This window comes from Mytilus galloprovincialis, chromosome 9, assembly GCF_965363235.1.
Source record: "Mytilus galloprovincialis chromosome 9, xbMytGall1.hap1.1, whole genome shotgun sequence".
Lineage (NCBI taxonomy): Eukaryota > Metazoa > Mollusca > Bivalvia > Mytilida > Mytilidae > Mytilus > Mytilus galloprovincialis.
Genome location: NC_134846.1, coordinates 83,893,607 through 83,915,538, shown reverse-complemented (window position 1 = coordinate 83,915,538; position 21,932 = coordinate 83,893,607). Strand labels below are relative to the sequence as shown.

The following is a 21,932-nucleotide window of genomic DNA, read 5'->3' as shown; positions in this document are numbered from 1 at the left end:
ATTAAACTGACAACGCCATGGCTAAAAAAGAAAAAAATCAAATCGACAAACAATAGTACACAACAAAAAACATAGCAATACTAAATACTCAACAAACTCTCATGTGCTCCGGCAGGGTAAGGGTTAATCTTCATTATTAATCCAATTATTTTTTATCATTGCCAACATGTTATGTATTTTTGGATGACGTGTCAAAAACAATTCGGCATTTCAAATTTTGGAAACCAACACTCTACCTGTCGACTTATTCCTTTATTTGCATGAGGCAGAGTTAATAAATAGCCATTCAAGAAAAAGAACAGAAATAAACCTGTCATTGGTCTTAACCTTCTTGTTCCATTTTATGGATGATGTCTTTTCACTGAATTATATATTGTTGTTTACTTTGTTGACTTCATCTATTCTACTAAACTTCGAATAAAGGGTACCGTACAATTACAGTCTTCATATGTTGACTCCCTTCTAGTAAATGCCAATGAGGGTAGATACATTACTAAACATTAGATTAGTTGACTAGTCATTGTGAAATAGCCATTCTTGTGTTAGACTTATCTTTGTCTTAATACTGTCTTCTTGTGCTGTGGAGCCAGGTTTAGTCCACCATTTTCTATATTTGAAAATGCCTGTACCAAGTCAGGAATATGACAGTTCTTGTCCATTCGTTTTTTATGTGTTTTGTCATTTTATTTTGCCATGTGAGTATGGACTTTCCGATTAGATTTTCCTCTGAGTTCAGTATTTTTGTGATTTTACTTCTTGTTAACACTTGTGACATAACTGAATTCGACTTTTCATTGTATTTTACTTGCAATATGCTGGAGTTTCTCATTGACAACTTTTTTTTTAATATGGAGATATGTCTTATTTTTTTATATTTTTTTTTATAGTGATTAGGATTATATTACAATGACTGCTGTGCCCCAATAGTTGACGGGGTTTTTTTTGTTTGTTTTCCCTAAGCATTGTTGTCAATATAATGAGATTATAGGAAGCTATAAAAACCGGATTAATTCACAATTTTCCTACATATAGAAATGTTTGTACCAAACCATGTATATGACAGTTGTTTTCCATTCGTTAGATGTGTTTAATCTTTTGATTTTGCCATTTGATTAAGGACTTTCCATTTTAAATGTTTTTCTTGTTGTTAGTCTTTTCGTCCATTTTCCTCCTGGCCATGTTATTAACCGTTCTTTTATACTATTTGAGTGCCCCCATATTTGTACCTTCTCTTATTTCTGTACATTTTCTTTTATACTTTCCGTGTGATATTCTTTGGAAAAAATACGATCATGCAAAATAAAATCTATATTGAAATCGACGTACTTGTTTTCACAATGAATAATATCATGGTATTTCAATTGGAATAACAAACAAATGATTTGCTCGCTTAAGGAAACGTGACTTTATTAGTTGGAAAATGAAGTCTCAAAAAGCGAAACATTAGCATGATTAGGTCCAAAAAAATAAATACATGATAAACACAAATAAGAAAATTATTTTCGATAGTGTATAAAAATAGAGATATTAACTGAAAATAATGTCAAACAGGAAAAACCCAAATTTGCTTCCTGGTACGTTATACGTTATACTAACCTCTCCTTTTGAGTGGTAATGCAAATAAGTGATGACAATAAAGTCTGGATTAGAAATATTCTATGACAAAAGCTATTGATAAAGAATAACAATCAAATGCAACCGTATGAAAGTATTTATAACACATATTAAATTCATTGTTCCAATCAAATGTAAAAAAATAAGTGTCAAAATGCATGAAGTTTCTGGAGCGTGAAATTATTGAAAAATCAATGTATTTAGATATCTATTTGTTGGGAAAATTTGGGGAATCCCAATACCTATTTTTAGAAGTCACTTAAAATATGGAAGGTACGCCATCAACAAATATTGCGGATTCACCAATTGCTACTATTTTACAGGTACATTTACAATATTTCATCTGTGATAACTCAAGTTAAGGATAATGATTGTTTTAACAAAGTTTATTTGTATAATAGTTGCCAATCATATATGATCATAATATTGTATGTATGATTTTACAATGTTCTTTATATTAAATCATTGGGGAGTGTTATAATTATAATAGTGTGTTTGCTAATGAATATTGCTTATTGTCTAATAATTACCTACATAAATAACACAATAGCCACATGTCACAGATTGTACAAGACAGACAAATCAGTAAACGACTAAATGCATGCTCCTAAATAATACATAGCAAATCAATATTCTTTTGCCTTATTCATGTATGCTCTGTATGCCCCTTGTGGGCCCTTAATTGGAAATAAAATATGTTCTGTTCTGTTCATAGCAAACAATCAAACAAACTGACAAATTATCTACCCTTTATAAATAATTGGTTAAATTTTTTTAGTCTATGTAAAGAAATACCAAACGTGTATGTCATTTTGTCTTCCTGTTTATGTAATAAAGTCATCCAACCAGAATGGACTCATTCCATTATTTTCCCAGGTTTAATAAAGTCTTTTTTTTATAGACTTCACCTTTTAGATATACCTTGGAGTTTGTGATTTTTGTTAACCCTCAGATACGATAATCTACGATTTCGACATAGTCCGAGATCATCATGCACGCCCAGTTACGTTAATCAAACATAAACAAGTGAATCAAAAATCTTTCACACGGATCAGAATAGATATGTTCGAAAATGCCTATCTTTCTTCAAATCACTAAGTCTGATTCAACAATTTATATATTTCAGATATAGCGGTAACTGGTTTTTTTCCATATAAATCATAATTCTGGAGGTAGATCAGTGGACTAACGCAAGATACACGAAAGGAGAGAGAGAGAGAGAGAGAGAGAGAGAGAGAGAGAGAGAGAGAGAGATTAAAATCGGCCGACTGTTACTAAATTCTGAAAGCTAGCTGGAAGCTCTTTCTTATGTGTTTTATTTTTCTAATGTTTTTAGAAGACTTTGCTTTTCAGGGGAAAAAAATAGGTATAAAACTCACAAGGACGTTTAATCATGACTGTGTGGGGTTGTTATCTTGTTGACGTCTTTGATTTATATAATCCTCTATTATTTTTAACTTTTTTTTAGAAAATAGGAAAACTGCAAACTGAAAATGAAGATCAATTTTTGCATTTAAAATATAGCATTGACGTTTTACATCAACAAATAGCAAGAATGAAAACAGCTTCATCAATGGAGCAAAGACGACGTAAGTTAATTGAAACACTAAGATATCCAGATAGGGACGCATCTTATAGTTAATCATGTTATCAATTAAAAAATATTGATTTTTAATAGTCTGTGTTATTACTGCTGCTGTCGAATACCAATGCAACCCTCCTTGTTGTCAATATTGGAAACTTGCATGATGAATATTGGTTCCCAATGGTTCTCAATTACTAACTTTATTTGGTTTTTTAAAAACAAATATTCGAGCGTCACTAATGAGTCTTTTGATGACGAAAAACGAGGGTCTGGCGCAAATATAAAATTGTAATCCTGATATCTATGAAGAGTGTATTTACACATTTTTATGTAAATCCAATCATTGTTCTAAAACTAAGCTAAACACTCCCAAATTTGACCGTAGGTATTTACTTTTTTTCCATATGTATTTCCATTTTATAATGAGTTATAATAAATGCAAATTTGTTATTTTCGTTATCTATGTTTGAAAACAACTCACCAAAGATATAAATAAACATCAAAAGTCGTTAATTTCTCTATCTCTAGCACTTGCGTGTGTTTTATGAAAAAACATTTCTGCGGTATTTAAACCCCTTTGTGATACAATGTTTCCACTGTAGTTATATACTGAATGATTGTAGCTCGCCTGTAACAATTACCATATTGTGTCTTCATATTTTAGATTTTCAAGAAACATATAAAGGCAATCGCCATTCCAACCATGATAATTTGCAATGCATAAAGAAGTTCTGCAGGATTGCCTAGAACAAATGGTTAAAGATATCGACCTTGAAAATACGGATCTTTTAGATGATCTGCAAACAGCAGAATGTCTAACGAGTGACGAAGCTGTCGAAATCATACGCAAACCATCTAGACGAGATCAAGTCCGCAAACTTGTAATACATTTAGGAAGGAAAAGTAGTGAAAGATTTTCCGTATTTTTAGAAAATATTCAGAAAACATCGAACTATCCACATCTAGCAGAAAATTTAATGCAGTCATACAACAGAAGGAAGAATCGGGTGACTAATTTATCTTCTGTTCCAAAATGTCTTGTCTGCGTTTTGAAGCAAGACGTGTTTGTAAAGGATGTTATTGACAAACTATACAGTAATGGTTTAGTATCTATGGAAACATTTGAACTTGTTATAGATCAAGTTGAGCTTGATAATAAGATGAATTGGGAAATAATATTAACTCAGCTTAAGCGATCACGTGATCCTCGAAAGGCTAGACAGGTTTTGCAAGAAGCATTGTCAAAGAAATATGAACATATATCAGCACGAATAAATAAAACCCACTTTCCTGAAATTATGTGTCAATGCAGAAATATCAACAAGAAATTATTGTTTATTCCAGCAAGTCTAAATTCGGACACCACTGGAAGTCTTGGTGACGTGAGCACAACATCTGACTGTAAAATGTTTCCAAGTAGTACTCATCAAAACCAAACACGGGAGTCATTAAGTTCTGCAAAAAGTGATAACTCTACACAGATCGACTTTAGTAATATTCCAAGCACTGTAGCATGGCTTGAATCAATCCCTAATGATCAATTTACGGAGGTTAACAATGATATTTCAGATGTTGTGGATGAAATTGTAAATGAAAACCGGTCAATTTTCTCGATTGACATGGATTCCGTTAGTAAAACGGGAAACATAGAAATTGATTATGACTTGGAAAGTAAAAGTTCATCTGCCTTGGAAAATCATGAAAGGATAGATAAATGTACTGTCTATGGGAAAGATGATATATCTTCAACGGTTACACCTTTATCGTATGCAAGTGTGGTGTCGAAAAAGTCGTGCACATCAGAAACTGCATTTACAAAAAAGTCTTCTTGTGGTATATTCGATACTGCGACGAAAAAAGGTCAACCAAAACCTAATGTCACACCAAGAAGAAACAAAAACACATCAATAGGCAGACCAGCAGAAAGCTTAAGTGAGATAGGTACAATTTATTTGTCAAAGACCGACAAACCAAAGTCTGCTATTGTAACAACCAATCATCGTTCCAAAAAATCTATGTTCAGTAACAAAGATCCAGTCAAAGACCACGATTCTAATACAAAAATAAAGAGCACACGCATGTCAGGTTCGAATCAGTCAGATCATTGTTCAATTCTACAAAACGTGTTTTTCGAAGAACAGAGAAAAATACATGGGGAATGTTCAGTTGGAAATACTGAAAACATTTCAGATAATCGTTCCTGTACAGTCAAACAAAGCAAAAATCAATTGACTAAACCCGAAGATACATCAAAGGAAAATAGCCTCCGGCAGACTACAGTGTGTTCTACAGGGGACAGTAAACGGGGCCAAGGAAATAAGAAAAGAAGAAAAAAACGAAAATGATAATTCTTTTTTAAATCACCTGCAACATTTGAAAGTAGGCTCTCTACCTCCAACAAAAGAGCGTTAGATTATGAACTTCATTAGATCTTACCAACCACCTCATTTAAGTTAAGATGTAGAAAAATGTTTGCTGGTTAATATGCATATTTTTCTGTTAAACTCTGGTGGCAAATATTGTATTTATACTTGATAGACATGAATAAAATTAGATTTAGGAAACTGGTCAGCGCAACTGAACAATACAATAAACCAAAAAGAAATATTCGCTCAGTTATCACTATTTTAAAAAGTGTTTTTTTCTGTAAATTTAAAGAATTGTTACTATGTAACTGAAAACACATGCAACAAAAATTAGCTTAAAAGGGTTGGTTTTGTTAAGACTTTTTCACGAATATTTTGTAATATTACTCATAATATTTTACAACCTTTTTACACCCGGTTTTATTTTGTATTCATATTGATCTCGACCTTCTGTTGTCTCATCTCATTGTCATTTACACCACACTCCATCAATTACCATACTCGTCAAAAGTGTCGAGTTTTTGGTATTGTTTATTAAAACATACATATTCAATATCCTCTTTTCTGCAATGAAAATGGCAAATTAGAATAACTCAGGTGAATTGTATAACCTACTTCTCATGTTATGAATGAATTATATTAATTTAATATATGTTAGATGCATTTGTTAATAATAAAATCCATTTTAAATCAGCCGGTTAGAATTAATTGTTAAGCTGGAATTTAGTCGTTCACTGAAAACCCTTATCGGCAATTGCGGGCGACTGATGCTTCGAAATGAATACTGCCTTCTTAACGCTGGTGATATGACATGCACAAGGTCATTAAGCCAATGTTATACTTGTTTTGCTTCTTTTAATGTCATGTATATTCAGTGAAGTAAATGATACATCAAACATTGACCTTTTCTTTTATTACATCCACGACAAAAGGTTGGACATATTATTTAACCCCTGTCCGTTCCAAATTTGGAACAGGGGTTGACAGCTTTTTAAGGTTTCAAGCTAAAACTTTAATATTCTGCAGGGTGTAAGTATATATACCAACAAATGACCAATGCAGTTGTACGCATACTGTCAAGATTTAGATTGTCTTTAAGCTTACCATTAATTACATGATCAGGTCTTATTTTCTCATTGTTTGATTGAAAACTACATGTACCATGGTATGCCCTGCAAATTCTCCATCTATATTTCAAATAGTAAGGATTTTTTATTTTATTTTATTAAAAAGTCAATGCATGACAACTTTTGTCCTTTTGTGGTAACATCATGCATACTTGGTACGTGGTTTGGTCCGAGACCACAATTGTCGTCCCTTAATTTTCGTACGAATATAGTCCCTAGTGTTGGCAGTGGGTTACTTGCCAATATTTTTCATACCCCTTCCAAATTTATTTCTCCATGTTTTATTCCTCAAATTGGAAGTAGGGGGTGAAATTACACTGTAAAAAAATTTTGGTCCAGAATTTCAAAGGAATTCGAGTAGTGATTTGGTCCAGCTGAAAAAGGTTAAAAATTAGCACTTCGATGCTGTCAAAAGATTTCAAGACGCCCTAAACATAAAATTGTCCATATTTTGAGTTAGAACCGATGAAGTTTTCTATAATTTTGATATAATTTGTCCCAAAAGTAGTACAACACACTGTAAAAATTTCATTGAAAAAGCGCAGGTGGGATTTTTTTAATTTTCATTTATGTTCTAAAAGAATTGCACTACGAATTTACTGTGGTCTCGGACGGTTTGTTTTGCGAAATCTGCTCAAACATTTCACAAGCCAACACTTTATACCATGGATTTTATTAGTACAAATACTCAGGCTGATTATAGTGTCAGGATGTTGGTTTTCTTTAAATACTCCACAAATGGAAGGAAGTTGAACTTAGTCATTTATATGCTTCTCCTTCACTTTGAAAAACTTACACAGTTCTGAATTCTGAGATGTAAAGCAAATGTGTGTTAAGGTACAAATATTTAACTAGCTCGTTTGCAACGCAGTTTGCTAAACCTAATGCCTGCTGAATTGCATACCTTCGTATAGAGGGTATCATCTTTAGTCGGTTGGGTCGTCAATGCTCTTCAACTTTGTACTTGTTTGGCTTTTTATCGGTTTCGATCTGAGCGTCACTGATTAGTCTTATGTAGACGAAACAATCGTCTAACGTATTAAATTATAATCCTGAAACCTTTGATAACTTTTATATGTTACATTTAGTTTCAAGAAATGTAAAATGTAAGAAAGAATAAAGATCTTTGCCTACGAATTTTAAAAAATACACCATGAATAAGATTTTTCAAAAATCAAATGTCATACAAGTTGGAGATTCAGCAAGTCAAGAATATGGTTGTTGTTTTTCTTGTTCTGTTGAGGGATAGAGTTTGATTCTGTCAGGTTTTAATTGATTTTCCATTTTAGAATTTACATTAGAGTCTAAATTTGTGTAACTTTTCATATGAATGTTTGAATACAAATAAAATATACGTTTTGTATGTATATTTCTGTCTTTTATAGTTTCACCGAAGATTGCACATATTCATTCCTTATGCCCGCGTCACACTGTCCCGATTTTTATATACGATGGTCACCCGAATACGAAAATTGTAAGTTCGTAGGAAGTTGGTCCCGATCTCGTTAAAATATCAAAAGGTGACCGAAGAAAATACGATGAATAACGAAGTCTATTCGATGGTGCCGAAATTATATACGAAAGCAAAAGATGGACATACGAAAGTTAACCGAAGAAGGGTATTTAAGCTTCATAACTCAGCCGAAGCCGATACGATGGATCACGAAGGCTACACGATGGATTACGATGATGGCGCGATGGCCATACGATGTATAAAAGACGTCGTGTACAGCTTACGATAAGTATACAAACGATCTAAAAATGCGTTCTACCTGTTTTGAACTTTTTTATGATACGAACAGAATTTCGACAACATATTGTTTCTGTACAAGTCTGCCGTGCATGGCGGAAAATCGATTCTTATAAAACTTAGTGTATTATCCCCTCGCCTACTACATATAAGTTGCGTGTAGATAGAGTTGTTATGGACACTCTAGAAACAAAATGCTCAAAACTTGGTATGGTGTTACTCGTTAAGAATACCTTAAGCGCTATTAACTTAAAAGTTCAAAGGTCAAGGTCACAGTGGCAGTTGTCATACAAGGCAATATCACCCTTGTGGACACTCTAAAACCAATATGCTTCAAAAGATTTTAACCACATTTTGTATATTGTTCCTCCTTGTAATGATCTGACATTTTTTACGGTCAAGGCCAAAGGTCAAGGTTATGCATATGGACTTGTTTTTTCTCCTTGAAATAGCATACTAGTAGTACACAGGAAATTGGTTGCTCATTTTTTTACCTGCTGGTTCTAAAGACAATATAAAAGGTATTTTCAGTTACTGAATGTTTTGGTTGATTTCTAAATAGTTTATGTATCAAAGATGCATATTCAATTTACCATTTTCTGCATGTGTCATATACAAATATAGTGTCCATATTTGTCCCCAATATGTTACATACGAGGGATGCCACGCTCGGCATTGCCTTGTTTGGACTGTAAAATGTGTGCACTAGTCTGAATAATCACCCATATTTATGCCCATGTTTACTGATCTATCTTAAAAGTAAGGTAATGGGTTCGTTGATCCCTTTTATTTAAAAAGAGCTCTTTCCAGTAGAATATCATAATAATATAGACAAAAGGAAGGATGTAGGGAAAGCAACAAATGCGGCAAAATATGACATATAGAAAACAAAATGGTTATGGAATAAAGATTCGTGTGACAACAACTCATACGATACATAAAAAATCAGAATAATGAAGAAAAAGTTGGTTTCCCTATATAAACGTGTACATGCAGTGTTGGTGTATGAGTCGCGTTTTATGATTTTCATTATGTTACTTGATATGAAAAATTGACAAAAGATAATATTTTACTTGTAAAAGTAAATGCTGAGCCTGTAATAGCTGCTCTTCTTGTTCCATTTGAATTAATAGAAACAACGCTGTCGTCTTTCTTGTTCTCATAGAATCATATGATATGAGGTCCATGTTTTTATCGCGCATTGCACTTTAAATAATTTAGCGCCAAAACTTAACTTACACTTAGCTGGATTTATTGCCGTCGTAGTTCCATCTTGTCGCCTTCGTACTTGTATTCGATGGCAACACGACGGGAATACGAGGTCTTCACGAAGTCGTGCTTCCATCGTAAGACCCTCTGGTAGCTTCGTGACTCATTCGTATAGACATCGTAATGTCAAAACTGCCCGATGGAAACGATGGAAACACGAATGCAATACGATGTTCAAAGATGCATTCCCGGTGATATTACGATGGTGAGGATGGTGATACGAACTCAATACGAACCCTCAACATCGGACGCACCTTCGGGGATTTTTTAACATGTTAAAAAATTTAGAACCCTTCCCGAAGTTTTCCCCGAAGGCTAGAAAAAGTCGCCGATGGTTCTACGATGGTTAAAGATGGCATTACGAATAGCCCGATCTGGATACGATCAGTCCCGATTTTGAAAATTTCCATAATCGTGTTGCTATCGGCGTAAAAATCGGGACAGTGTGACGCGGGCATGACCAGTTGTAATGTTGATATCGAAATTAATGTAATGTTCAGTTGTTGTGTCATATTCTTCCCATTTTGGTAGGTTTACACCATTGACATCTCTGAAAAGAATAATTATATGATTAGAGTTAGTTGATATATATATATGTATCAACATCATTGATGGCGATCCGATGGATACATCTGTTGTATGGTTGTCACTGACTCAGACGTACTTATGAATATAATTATTTTCTGTGACTGTATCTTACATTAATTTGTAGGATCCTTTACTATAGATAATTTAGCTGATCTGTAATATCATGCCTTATATATCATGTACTGTAGTACGCCGCTAGATTAAAACTGACGTGGAAAGGTAACACATGCTTACCGAAAGCTCTTTTTTGAGAGCCCAGGTGGTCGTGTGGTCTAGCGGGACGGCTGCAGTGCAGGCGATTTGGTGTCACGATATCACAGTAGCATGGGTTCGAATCCCGGCGAGGGAAGAACCAAAAATTTGCGAAAGCAAATTTACAGATCTAACATTGTTGGGTTGACGTTTAGACGAGTTGTATATATATATATATATATATATATATAACGAGGGAAGAACCAAATTTACAGATCTAACATTGTTGGGTTGATGTTTAGACGAGTTGTATATATATATATCATTGATGGCGATCCGATGGATACATCTGTTGTAGGGTTGTCACTGACTCAGACGTACATATATATTATATTATATTTATTATATTTATATATAATACTAAAATTACGAGGTCCAATTTGTCAGCCGTCATCACGTAAAAACGACGAATCAAAGAATTCAACTTTATATATAACTAATATAGTACAAAGATGTAGACTAAAAATAACACCACTCCAGGCCCTTTTGTTTTCCACGTAATTAATATTGCCAATAATTAAGAAGTTCCGGGTCGAGTCCGATACCGATACCAATAGTATACACACCTGTTACCTATTACCTTATTTGTACGTTACGCATTTGACAGGCGCACCAACAAACGGTGTATTCAGGATTAGTATGCTTATTCAGGATTGATATGCTATATACATAATACACGGGTCATAATCACAGGGTTGACACTACTAAATTGTCAAATTGTTACAGGTCTATTGTAGTATTTTCAGTAAGACTTTCTAAGATAACAAAAAGAATACTAAAAATCTGGACTAAAAAATAAGGCGTATAGTATAGGTACAGTTTTCAATTTGTTAGCGGGCATGACGTAAAACAGCGAATCACAGAATTCAACTTATTTATAACTTATATAGGACAATGCTGTTGATTAAAAAATACTCCATTCCAGGATCTTTTGTTTTTCAAATAATTAATATTACCAATAATTTATAAGTTCCAGTTCGACGGGTTCAAACAAAAAGATTTGAAAGCAGAGAAAACTGTGTATCTTATTAATCGGCATGACTTTATCAGATGACAATACTAATACTAAAATAAGGCTTGCGCATAGTTATATACTTTAATTCAGTCACGGACCCGCGATATCACGGGTGTGTTCTAGTATATATAATCTGTAATGCATTTTGTGTCTTTTATTATTTTTTTTAGTTTGATAAAACATACGGCTTAATATATAGTAAGTCAGAAGCGAACTTTTTCTATGTAAGACTTATCTGTGGCACTCGAATAAATGGATCAATGTCATCATATTAAAACATAAAAAAACACATATTAGTGTGTGCATAGCGGTGCACGAAGGCAAAACAGAAGATGCCAAACAGAAGACGCAATACAATCTCAATAAGCAATACCTATACGTAATAAGTTAACAGTAGTAAGCCGCCAAATAAAAGTGATAAATCGAATAAAGAGAATACAAATTCGGGTTACCAACTGAATCCGAGGGAAACCCATCAACTATAAGAGGAAAATAACAGAACAACAGAAACACTAAACTGCAACAACAATAAACGCAAAGATACATAAAAACAGACTTTTTGACATCAATTTTAATTCCTGTCTTAGTACAGGACATTTTAAGGAAAAAGTAGTGGGTTGAACCTGGTTTTAAAATTCAAATTCACCACACACAAAATGGATGCCCAGGTAACAACAACAATGTAATCTATTGAAAATAAACTGTTTTAAATTATCGGATGTATTTTGTATAACTCTAATTAAAAGATTACTGTCTCCATCATTCCTCTCACTGAAAATATTATAGAAATATATTTGATATCAAATTCCAATAGTAAAGATTGGTGATGAACGAATTCAGTCTCACTAAATTACTATTTGAAACCATAATTTTGACAAAACATTTACTTTGACCTGTTACAAAAATATAAATATTTCTAGAAATTTGAACCGCTCAATTTACAGGAATAATTTATTTTGGTTGGCTATATAGCATTTTGACAAACACTTATTTTAATAGTTGAAAGCTTGATTTCTCCAAATTAACTATGTGTGATTAAAACACTCAGCTGTTTTTTAAGAGTTAACTCCCTTAGATGTTCTGCACCCTCTTTAGTCAAACGAAAAATGTCACAGAGAAACAAGATTTGATAATGGTTGTATCCTATCATGATGAAATAAAAGATGTTTTTTTAAACTTTCATGTTTGGTAAAAATTTGTCTTACTTGTACAATGTAGATATGTAGATATGTAAATATTGTTAATAAAATCTTTTAAGTAAACGTTTAAAATTACGTTCATTTCATTCAACCAGAAGTCTACACGGTCCTTGAACAAACTTTGACCAGTAGCAATGTTGATAGTTTAAAATTCAATGAATGTACTCCATTGGTGTGTTAATATCACTCTAATGGTTATATAAACATATTATTTGTTTTCACTTTAAAGTTCTGAAATTTCATTTTTAAGATCTAATAAAAGATATAGATGGAGTAATGCACAAGAACCAAATATCTCCGTTTTGACGCTCAATACAATGTACACAGGCAAAATTTGCTCACATGAATTTCACATGAATCCCACATGAATTTACATGAAAAATTTCACGTGAGATTCACCTCAATCGAGCTTATACATGAAACTCGCGTGAAAATTTTCATGTGAATCTCACGTGAATTGAGATTCACATGAATCTGATGTGAAATTTTTCACATGAATTTCACGTGAAATTTATAACAAATTTTTTTTATATTTTTCATGATTTTGATTAAATTTGAAAATTTATATGTTATTTAAATAACTGTATTTTAAAAATTCATGTGAATTTCACATGAAAAATTTTTACGTGATTTTCATGTGAAATTCACCTGAGTTTCACATGAGAATCACGTGAAACTCACAAAAACTGATTCCATGTGAGTTTCACGTATAAGCTCGTTTGAGGTGAAATTGATGTGAATTTCACGTGAGATTCACATGAATTTAAATTCACGTGAAATTGATGTGAGTAAAATTTGCCTGTGTAGGATATAAAAAGATGTGGTATAAATGCCAATGAGACAACTCTCTATCCAAGTCACAATTTGTAAAAGTAAACCCCTATCGATCAAAGTACGGTCTTCAACACGGAGCCTTAAAGTTAGCTCACACCGAACTGCTAGCTATAGAGGGCCACAAAAATGACTAGTGTAAAACCATTCAAACGCGAAAACCAACGGTCTAATCTAAATAAAAAAACGTGAAACACTTATGAACCATATCAACAAACGACAACTATACTGGACATCAGATTCCTGACTTAGGACAGTAGCAAACAAGTACAACGGGTTTAAACGGTTTTATAGGTTCCATTCTATAACGAATCATCACCGTTATATTAAGCTTGGTCCTTAAATATACTCATCATAGATACTATCATTTTAGGATTGAAGTTTTAAATTTGCGCCAGAGGCGCGTTTGGTCTACAAAAGACTCATCAGTGACGCTTAAATGTTTATCATTTTAATTATCTAAGTTATAATCGATAAAAATTAATTGTGAAATTTCACACAAACAGCTGACGAACAAAAATTATGATAAACTAAAAATAACTATATTAATTATGAATTCGAAATTATACACAGAATAGTGTGGCAATCGCACTACATCTTAATTTTATAATATATTTTACTTAAAAATAATCAAATACAACCAATCTTTACAGTGTAATACTCACCCTGTTTTGGCAAAATTGGTCCAGTACTTCATTAAATTTGAAGACAGCTCTCTATCTTGTTCTGTGGGGAGGGATTCAATGAAAAAGAAATAGAATAGTTCGGTGGCATGCGCTGAACCATCAAACCACTCCGGACGACGAGGTATAACAGGAAGAAGATATGTTGGTTTAGAGAAAAGATACTGAAATTGTCTGCCACTATCAATACCTGTGTGAAGGCGCAGGGATTCAACTCCGGAGATTAAAAATATAGGGTCTGAATATGCATTTAAAACATTTTTACTAAGCTGATCACGTGTTAATGTTGCACCATATTTATCACATATAAGGGAGGCTATATCGGTGTTACTATTGTATATAACATTTACAATATCCTGAGCAATAGTGTTACAAAGTATGCGTTTTGGTATATAATCTGTTGCGTTAAAGTTATAAAAATTTTGAACACCAGCTAGAAATATATCTAACAAAAGTGAACCCTCTCCTGTTGTAACACCAATGATGATATCCAGCGACTTATAAAATCTAGAAGCTTGTGATTGTGAATCCCGTAACAATTCTTTCGGTTGAGTAGGCAACAATTCGCCATCAATTACTGGGGCAAATGATCCTCCTTGAAAAAAACCTAATGAAATTAGCTTCCCTAGTTCCGCTAATAAAACGTTTGCGTCTACATATTTCATGCATTGAGTTAATTCCCCTGCATCTGATTGAGAACATCCCACATTTGTTGCTACCTGTGATGAAGAGCGGTGTGTAGTTGTTCCCAAACCGTTTTCTGCGAGGGCGAGTCCACTTTGCAGTATAATCCTTTGATATAGTCCTTCATTTTGCGGCATAATAGATAATAAACCTAAATCAAATGCACCAGCTGACTCTCCAAATATTGTGGTAGATTGACTGTTTCCACCGTACGAGGCTATATTATCTTTTACCCACTGTATCGCCAAAATCTGGTCCCATAACGCATAATTTCCTTTACTATTGCCGGTTGCAAAGAAACCAAAAATATTTAAACGGTATTGAATAGTAACAACTATAACATCTCCTGCCAAGGCTAAATATGCTGCGTCGTAAAGTTGTGTTTGTCCGACGAAATTACCCCCGCCATGGATCCATACCATCACAGATTTTGTATTAACGGTTGAAATGTGATGAGGAATATATATATTTAGAAAAAGACAATCTTCGGAGATATTTTTATTTTTCAAATTGGATCTGGACATGTCTTGAAAACATGACGGACCAAAGTGTCTAGCATCTAATGTATTATCCCATGATCCATACGGCTGTGGTTTCTCGAAACGTAAATTATCGACAGGTGCTTTAGCAAACGGTATGTTCTTGAATTCATAAACATCGTCACTCGATAACCTCCGACGTAAACCGAGAAGTCCACCAAGTGGAGTACTAATTGTTACTTCTTGTAAATCTTGAGAGAAAACTGGTAATAATACATGTAGTAGAACTGTTAACTTTACTGAATTCATCATGGTCTCTTCTGTAAGATAATATTAAATGACGATTTACTCAAATTGTTCAAAAACCTTTATATCTATTTTTCCTAAATTTATAATTTTTCTACTTATCGATTACATGTAGCTCATGATTAGTTAGGAATTGATAGATGAAAATTAAGTTTTGACAAGGTCTTACCGTATCATGAGTTATATACTGTTGTTAATCAAACTTTTGAATTTTTGAAATATTAAGGCTTTTTCTACCTTAGGAATAGATAACCTTAGCTGTATTTGGCAAAACTTTTAGGAACTTTTGTCAGCAATGCTCTTCAACTTCGTACTTTGTCTGGCCTTTTAACCTTTTTTTTTTATTTGACCGTCACTAATGAGTCATTTGTACTTGAAACGCGCGTCTGGCGTAAATACAAAATTTAATCCTGGTACCTTTGATGATTTTATTTGTCTTTTGATTCTTTTCTCTTTTGGCCATGGCGTTGTCAGTTTATAATCGACTAATAAGTTAGAATATCCATTTTTTGTATTTTTCACAATTGTCAATGTGACATCTCTTCACAAGAGATCTAGAACAAATGACATAGACGTTACCTGCTACAGGTCCTCGTACGGTAGTAAATGTAGCTCTTATTGTGACTGGGGTTTAAGGTTCTTCCACTGTCATGTGTTGTATTGTACGTACTGATATAAGAATCGCACGTTTACAGTTATAAAATTAGATTATTGTTTTACTGGCTCCACATTGTATGCATTTTTTATCAATCATACATAAAAAAAAAAAAAGGAAATGGGGAATGTGTCAAAGCGACAACAACCCGACAGTACAGCAGACAATAGCCGAAGGCCACCAATGGGTCTTCAATGTAGCGAGAAACTCCCGCACCAGGAGGCGTCCTTAAAATAGGTATACTAGTTCATTGATAATGGACGTCATACTACTAAACTCCGAATTATACACAAGAAACTAAAATTAAAAATGTATATATATATTGTAAAATATTCTTTACTTAGATTTAGTAAGATGTTCCTCAAGTAGATCTTTTAAGATAGTATCTATAAAGATAATATATGATAGGTCTTGATATGTGACTGTTCTGGGGTTTTTCGGCTTACATACATCCACACGGCGCATAGGAACGGAACTGTACGGTTTTCTTACAATTTGGTCATTCGGAACACTGTCAAGCACGACTCCGACATTTGCAAAATAACAAGTTGCTTGATGGAGACTTTGATGAACTCTTATGTTACTATATAAGGTTTCTCCTTCCAGTTTTGGTAGCTAAAACATTCTTTATGAAAATATGAACCAATAAAATAATTTAAAGAAACTTGTTATTTTGCAAATGTCGGAGCCCCGCTTGATAGTCTCCCGAATGACCAAATTATTAGAAAACCATACAGTTCCGTTCCCAGAATGTGACATCATGGAAGTAAATAAAATTGAGAATGGAAATGGGGAATGTGTCAAAGAGACAACAACCCGACCGAAATAAAAAAAACACAACAGCAGAAGGTCACCAACAGGTCTTCAATGTAGCGAGAAATTCCCGCACCCGGAGGCGTCCTTCAGCTGGCCCCTAAACAAATATATACTGGTTCAGTGATAATGAACGCCATACTAATTTCCAAATTGTACACAAGAAACTAAAATTTAAATAATACAAGACTAACAAAGGCCAGAGGCTCCTGACTTGGGACAGGCGCAAACATGCGGCGGGGTTAAACATGTTTGTGAGATCTCAACCCTCCCCCTATACCTCTAACCAGTGTAGAAAAGTAAAAGCATAACAATACGCACATTAAAATTCAGTTCAAGAGAAGTCCGAGTCTGATGTCAGAAGATGTAACCAAAGAAAATAAACAAAATGACAATAATACATAAATAACAACAGACTACTAGCAGTTAACTGACATGCCAGCTCCAGACTTCAATTAAACTGACTGAAAGATTATGATTTCATCATATGAACATCAGGCACAATCCTTCCCGTAAGGGGTTTAGTATCATACCATCATAACATATATGAGAAGAACATAACCCGTGTCATGCCAACAACTGTTTTTAGAATAAATGTGTTTAGTTCCGTCGCAAACGGATGTCAAGTTGGTTCAATATTCAACATTCAACATTCAACATTCAATTTTTTTTTTTTTTTTTTTTTTTTATTTTTTTTTTCTCGTATCCATTTTCAACATTCAACATTCGATTTCAACATTCAACATTCGATTTCAATATTCAACATTCAACATTCAAAATTTTTTTTTTTTTTTTTTTTTTTTTTTTCGTATCCATTTTCAACATTCAACATTCGATTTCAACATTCAACATTCGATTTCAATATTCAACATTCAACATTAAAAATTTGTGTTTTTTTTTTTTTTTCTCATTCAAATTTTTTTTTTTTTTTTTTTTCTCATTCAAAATTTTTTTTTTTTTTTTTTTCTCGTATCCATTTTCAACATTCAACATTTGATTTCAACACTCAACATTCGATTTCAATATTCAACATTCAACATTCAATTTTCAACATTCAACATTCAATTTTCAACATTCAACATTCGATTTCAACATTCAACATTCGATTTCAATATTCAACATTCAACATTCAAAATTTTTTTTTTTTTTTTTTTTTTTTTTTTTTTTTTCGTATCCATTTTCAACATTCAACATTCGATTTCAACATTCAACATTCGATTTCAACATTCAACATTCGATTTCAATATTCAACATTCATCATTCAAAATTTTTTTTTTTTTTTTTTTTTCTCATTCAAATTTTTTTTTTTTTTTTTTTTTTCTCATTCAAATTTTTTTTTTTTTTTCTCGTATCCATTTTCAACATTCAACATTTGATTTCAACATTCAACATTCGATTTCAATATTCAACATTCAACATTCAAAATTTTTTTTTTTTTTTTTTCTCATTCAAATTTTTTTTTTTTTTTCTCGTATCCATTTTCAACATTCAACATTTGATTTCAACATTCAACATTCGATTTCAATATTCAACATTCAATTTTCAACATTCAACATTCAATTTTCAACATTCAACATTCGATTTCAACATTCAGCATTCGATTTCAATATTCAACATTCAACATTCAAAATTTTTTTTTTTTTTTTTTTTTTTTCTCGTATCCATTTTCAACATTCAACATTCAACATTCGATTTCAATATTCAACATTCAACATTCAAAATTTTTTTTTTTTTTTTTTTTTTCTCGTATCCATTTTCAACATTCAACATTCGATTTCAACATTCAACATTCGATTTTAACATTCAACATTCAATTTCAATGTTCAACATTCAACATTCAAAATGTTTTTTTTTTTTTTTTTTTTTCTCATTCAAATTTTTTTTAATTTTTTTTTCTCGTATCCATTTTTTTCAACATTCAACATTCGATTTCAACATTCAACATTCGATTGCAATATTCAACATTCAAATTTTTTTTGTTTTTTCTCGTATCCATTTTCAACATTCATTTTTTTTTTTTTCTTCTCGTATCCATTTTCAACATTCAACATTCGATTTCAACATTCAAAATTCGATTTCAACATTCAACATTCGATTTCAACCTTCAACATTCGATTTCAACATTCAACATACGATTTCAACATTCAACATTCGATTTCAACATTCGTTTTCAACATTTGATATTCCACTTTCAACATTCGTTTTCAACATTCGATTTTCAACTTTCAACATTCGTTTTCAACATTCAACATTCGTTTTCAATATTCAACATTCGTTTTCAACATTCAACATTCGTTTTCAACATACGATTTTCAACTTTCAACATTCATTTTCAACTTTCAACATTCGATTTCAACATTCAACATTCGTTTTCAACATTCAACATTCGTTTTCAACATTCGTTTTCAACATTCGATTTTCAACTTTCAACATTCGTTTTCAACATTCAACATTCGTTTTCAACATTCGTTTTCAACATTCGATTTTCAACTTTCAACATTCGTTTTCAACATTTGATTTTCAACTTTCAACATTCGATTTCAACATTCAACATTCGTTTTCAACATTCAACATTCGTTTTCAACATTCGTTTTCAACATTCGATTTTCAACTTTCAACATTCGATTTCAACATTCAACATTCGTTTTTAACTTCAACATTCGTTTTCAACATTCGATTTTCAAATTTCAACATTCGTTTTCAACATTCAACATTCGTTTTCAATATTCAACATTCGTTTTCAACATTCAACATTCGTTTTCAACATTCGATTTTCAACTTTCAACATTCGTTTTCAACATTCAACATTCGTTTTCAACATTCAACATTCGTTTTCAACATTCAACATTCGTTTTCAACATTCGATTTTCAACTTTCAATATTCGTTTTCAACATTCAACATTTGTTTTCAACATTCAACATTCGTTTTCAACATTCGATTTTCAACTTTCAACATTCGTTTTCAACATTCAACATTCGTTTTCAATATTCAACATTCGTTTTCAACATTGAACATTTGTTTTCAACATTCGATTTTTAACTTTCAACATTCGATTTCAACATTCAACATTCAACATTCGTTTTCAACATTCAACATTCGTTTTCAACATTCGATTTTCAACATTCAACATTCGTTTTCAACATTCGATTTTCAACTTTCAACATTTGTTTTCAACATTCAACATTCGTTTTCAACATTCAACATTCGTTTTCAACATTCGATTTTCAACTTTCAACATTCGTTTTCAACATTCAACATTCGTTTTCAACATTCGATTTTCAACTTTCAACATTCGTTTTCAACAGTCAACATTCGATTTTCAACTTTCAACATTCGTTTTCAACATTCAACATTTGTTTTCAACATTCAACATTCGTTTTCAACATTCAACATTCGTTTTCAACATTCGATTTCAACATTCAACATTCGTTTTCAACATTCGATTTTCAACTTTCAACATTCGTTTTCAACATTCAATTTTCGTTTTCAATATTCAACATTCGTTTTCAACATTCAACATTTGTTTTCAACATTCGATTTTCAACTTTCAACATTCGATTTCAACATTCAACATTCAACATTCGTTTTCAACATTCAACATTCGTTTTCAACATTCGATTTTCAACATTCAACATTCGTTTTCAACTTTCGATTTTCAACTTTCAACATTCGTTTTCAACATTCAACATTCGTTTTCAACATTCGATTTTCAACTTTCAACATTCGTTTTCAACATTCAACATTCGTTTTCAACATTCGATTTTCAACTTTCAACATTCGTTTTCAACATTCGTTTTCAACATTCGTTTTCAACATTCGTTTTCAACATTCGTTTTCAACAGTCAACATTCGTTTTCAAAATTCGATTTTCAACTTTCAACATTCGTTTTCAACATTCAACATTCGTTTTCAATATTCAACATTCGTTTTCAACATTCAACATTCGTTTTCAACATTCAACATTCGTTTTTTAACATTCGATTTCAACATTCAACATTCAACATTCGTTTTCAACTTTCAACATTCGTTTTCAACATTCGTTTTCAACAGTCAACATTCGTTTTCAACATTCGATTTTCAACTTTCAACATTCGTTTTCAACATTCAACATTCGTTTTCAATATTCAACATTCGTTTTCAACATTCAACATTCGTTTTCAACATTCGATTTTCAACTTTCAACATTCGATTTCAACATTCAACATTCGTTTTCAACATTCGATTTTCAACTTTCAACATTCGTTTTCAACATTCAACATTCGTTTTCAATATTCAACATTCGTTTTCAACATTCAACATTCGTTTTCAACATTCGATTTTCAACTTTCCACATTCGATTTCAACATTGAACATTCGTTTTCAACATTCGATTTTCAACTTTCAACATTCGTTTTCAACATTCAACATTCGTTTTCAACAGTCAACATTCGTTTTCAACATTCGATTTTCAACTTTCAACATTTGTTTTCAACATTCAACATTCGTTTTCAATATTCATCATTCGTTTTCAACATTCAACATTCGTTTTCAACATTCGATTTTTAACTTTCAACATTCGATTTCAACATTCATCATTCGTTTTCATCATTCAACATTCGTTTTCAACATTCGATTTTCAACTTTCAACATTCGATTTTCAACTTTCAGCATTCGATTTCAACATTCAACATTCGTTTTCAACATTCAATATTCAATATTCGTTTTCAACATTCAAC

At 32.2% G+C, this 21,932-nt stretch overlaps 1 protein-coding gene and 1 long non-coding RNA gene across 3 annotated transcripts in view; one reads left to right on the top strand and one right to left on the bottom strand.

Moving 5' to 3' along the window:
• The window catches only part of LOC143046184 (carboxylesterase 5A-like), a 126,525-nt gene that overhangs the window by 57,982 nt on the left and 46,611 nt on the right, over positions 1-21,932 (bottom strand). The window contains exons 2-3 of one of the 2 annotated variants that reach the window (XM_076219225.1): positions 14,262-15,762; positions 7,944-10,261 (exon numbers count right to left, since the gene is read on the bottom strand). The exons of the other annotated variant lie outside the window; for it this stretch is intronic. Coding sequence (XP_076075340.1) covers positions 10,132-10,261; positions 14,262-15,754 — 1,623 coding nt within the window. The 5' untranslated portion in view covers positions 15,755-15,762 and the 3' untranslated portion in view covers positions 7,944-10,131. Of the gene's footprint in view, positions 1-7,943; positions 10,262-14,261; positions 15,763-21,932 lie in introns of those variants that run through there. 2 annotated transcript variants of the gene reach the window in all.
• LOC143046183 (uncharacterized) lies at positions 1,565-6,464 on the top strand. Its single transcript, XR_012969085.1, has 3 exons — positions 1,565-1,937; positions 3,083-3,203; positions 3,864-6,464. It is a non-coding gene; the product is annotated as an uncharacterized LOC143046183 (long non-coding RNA).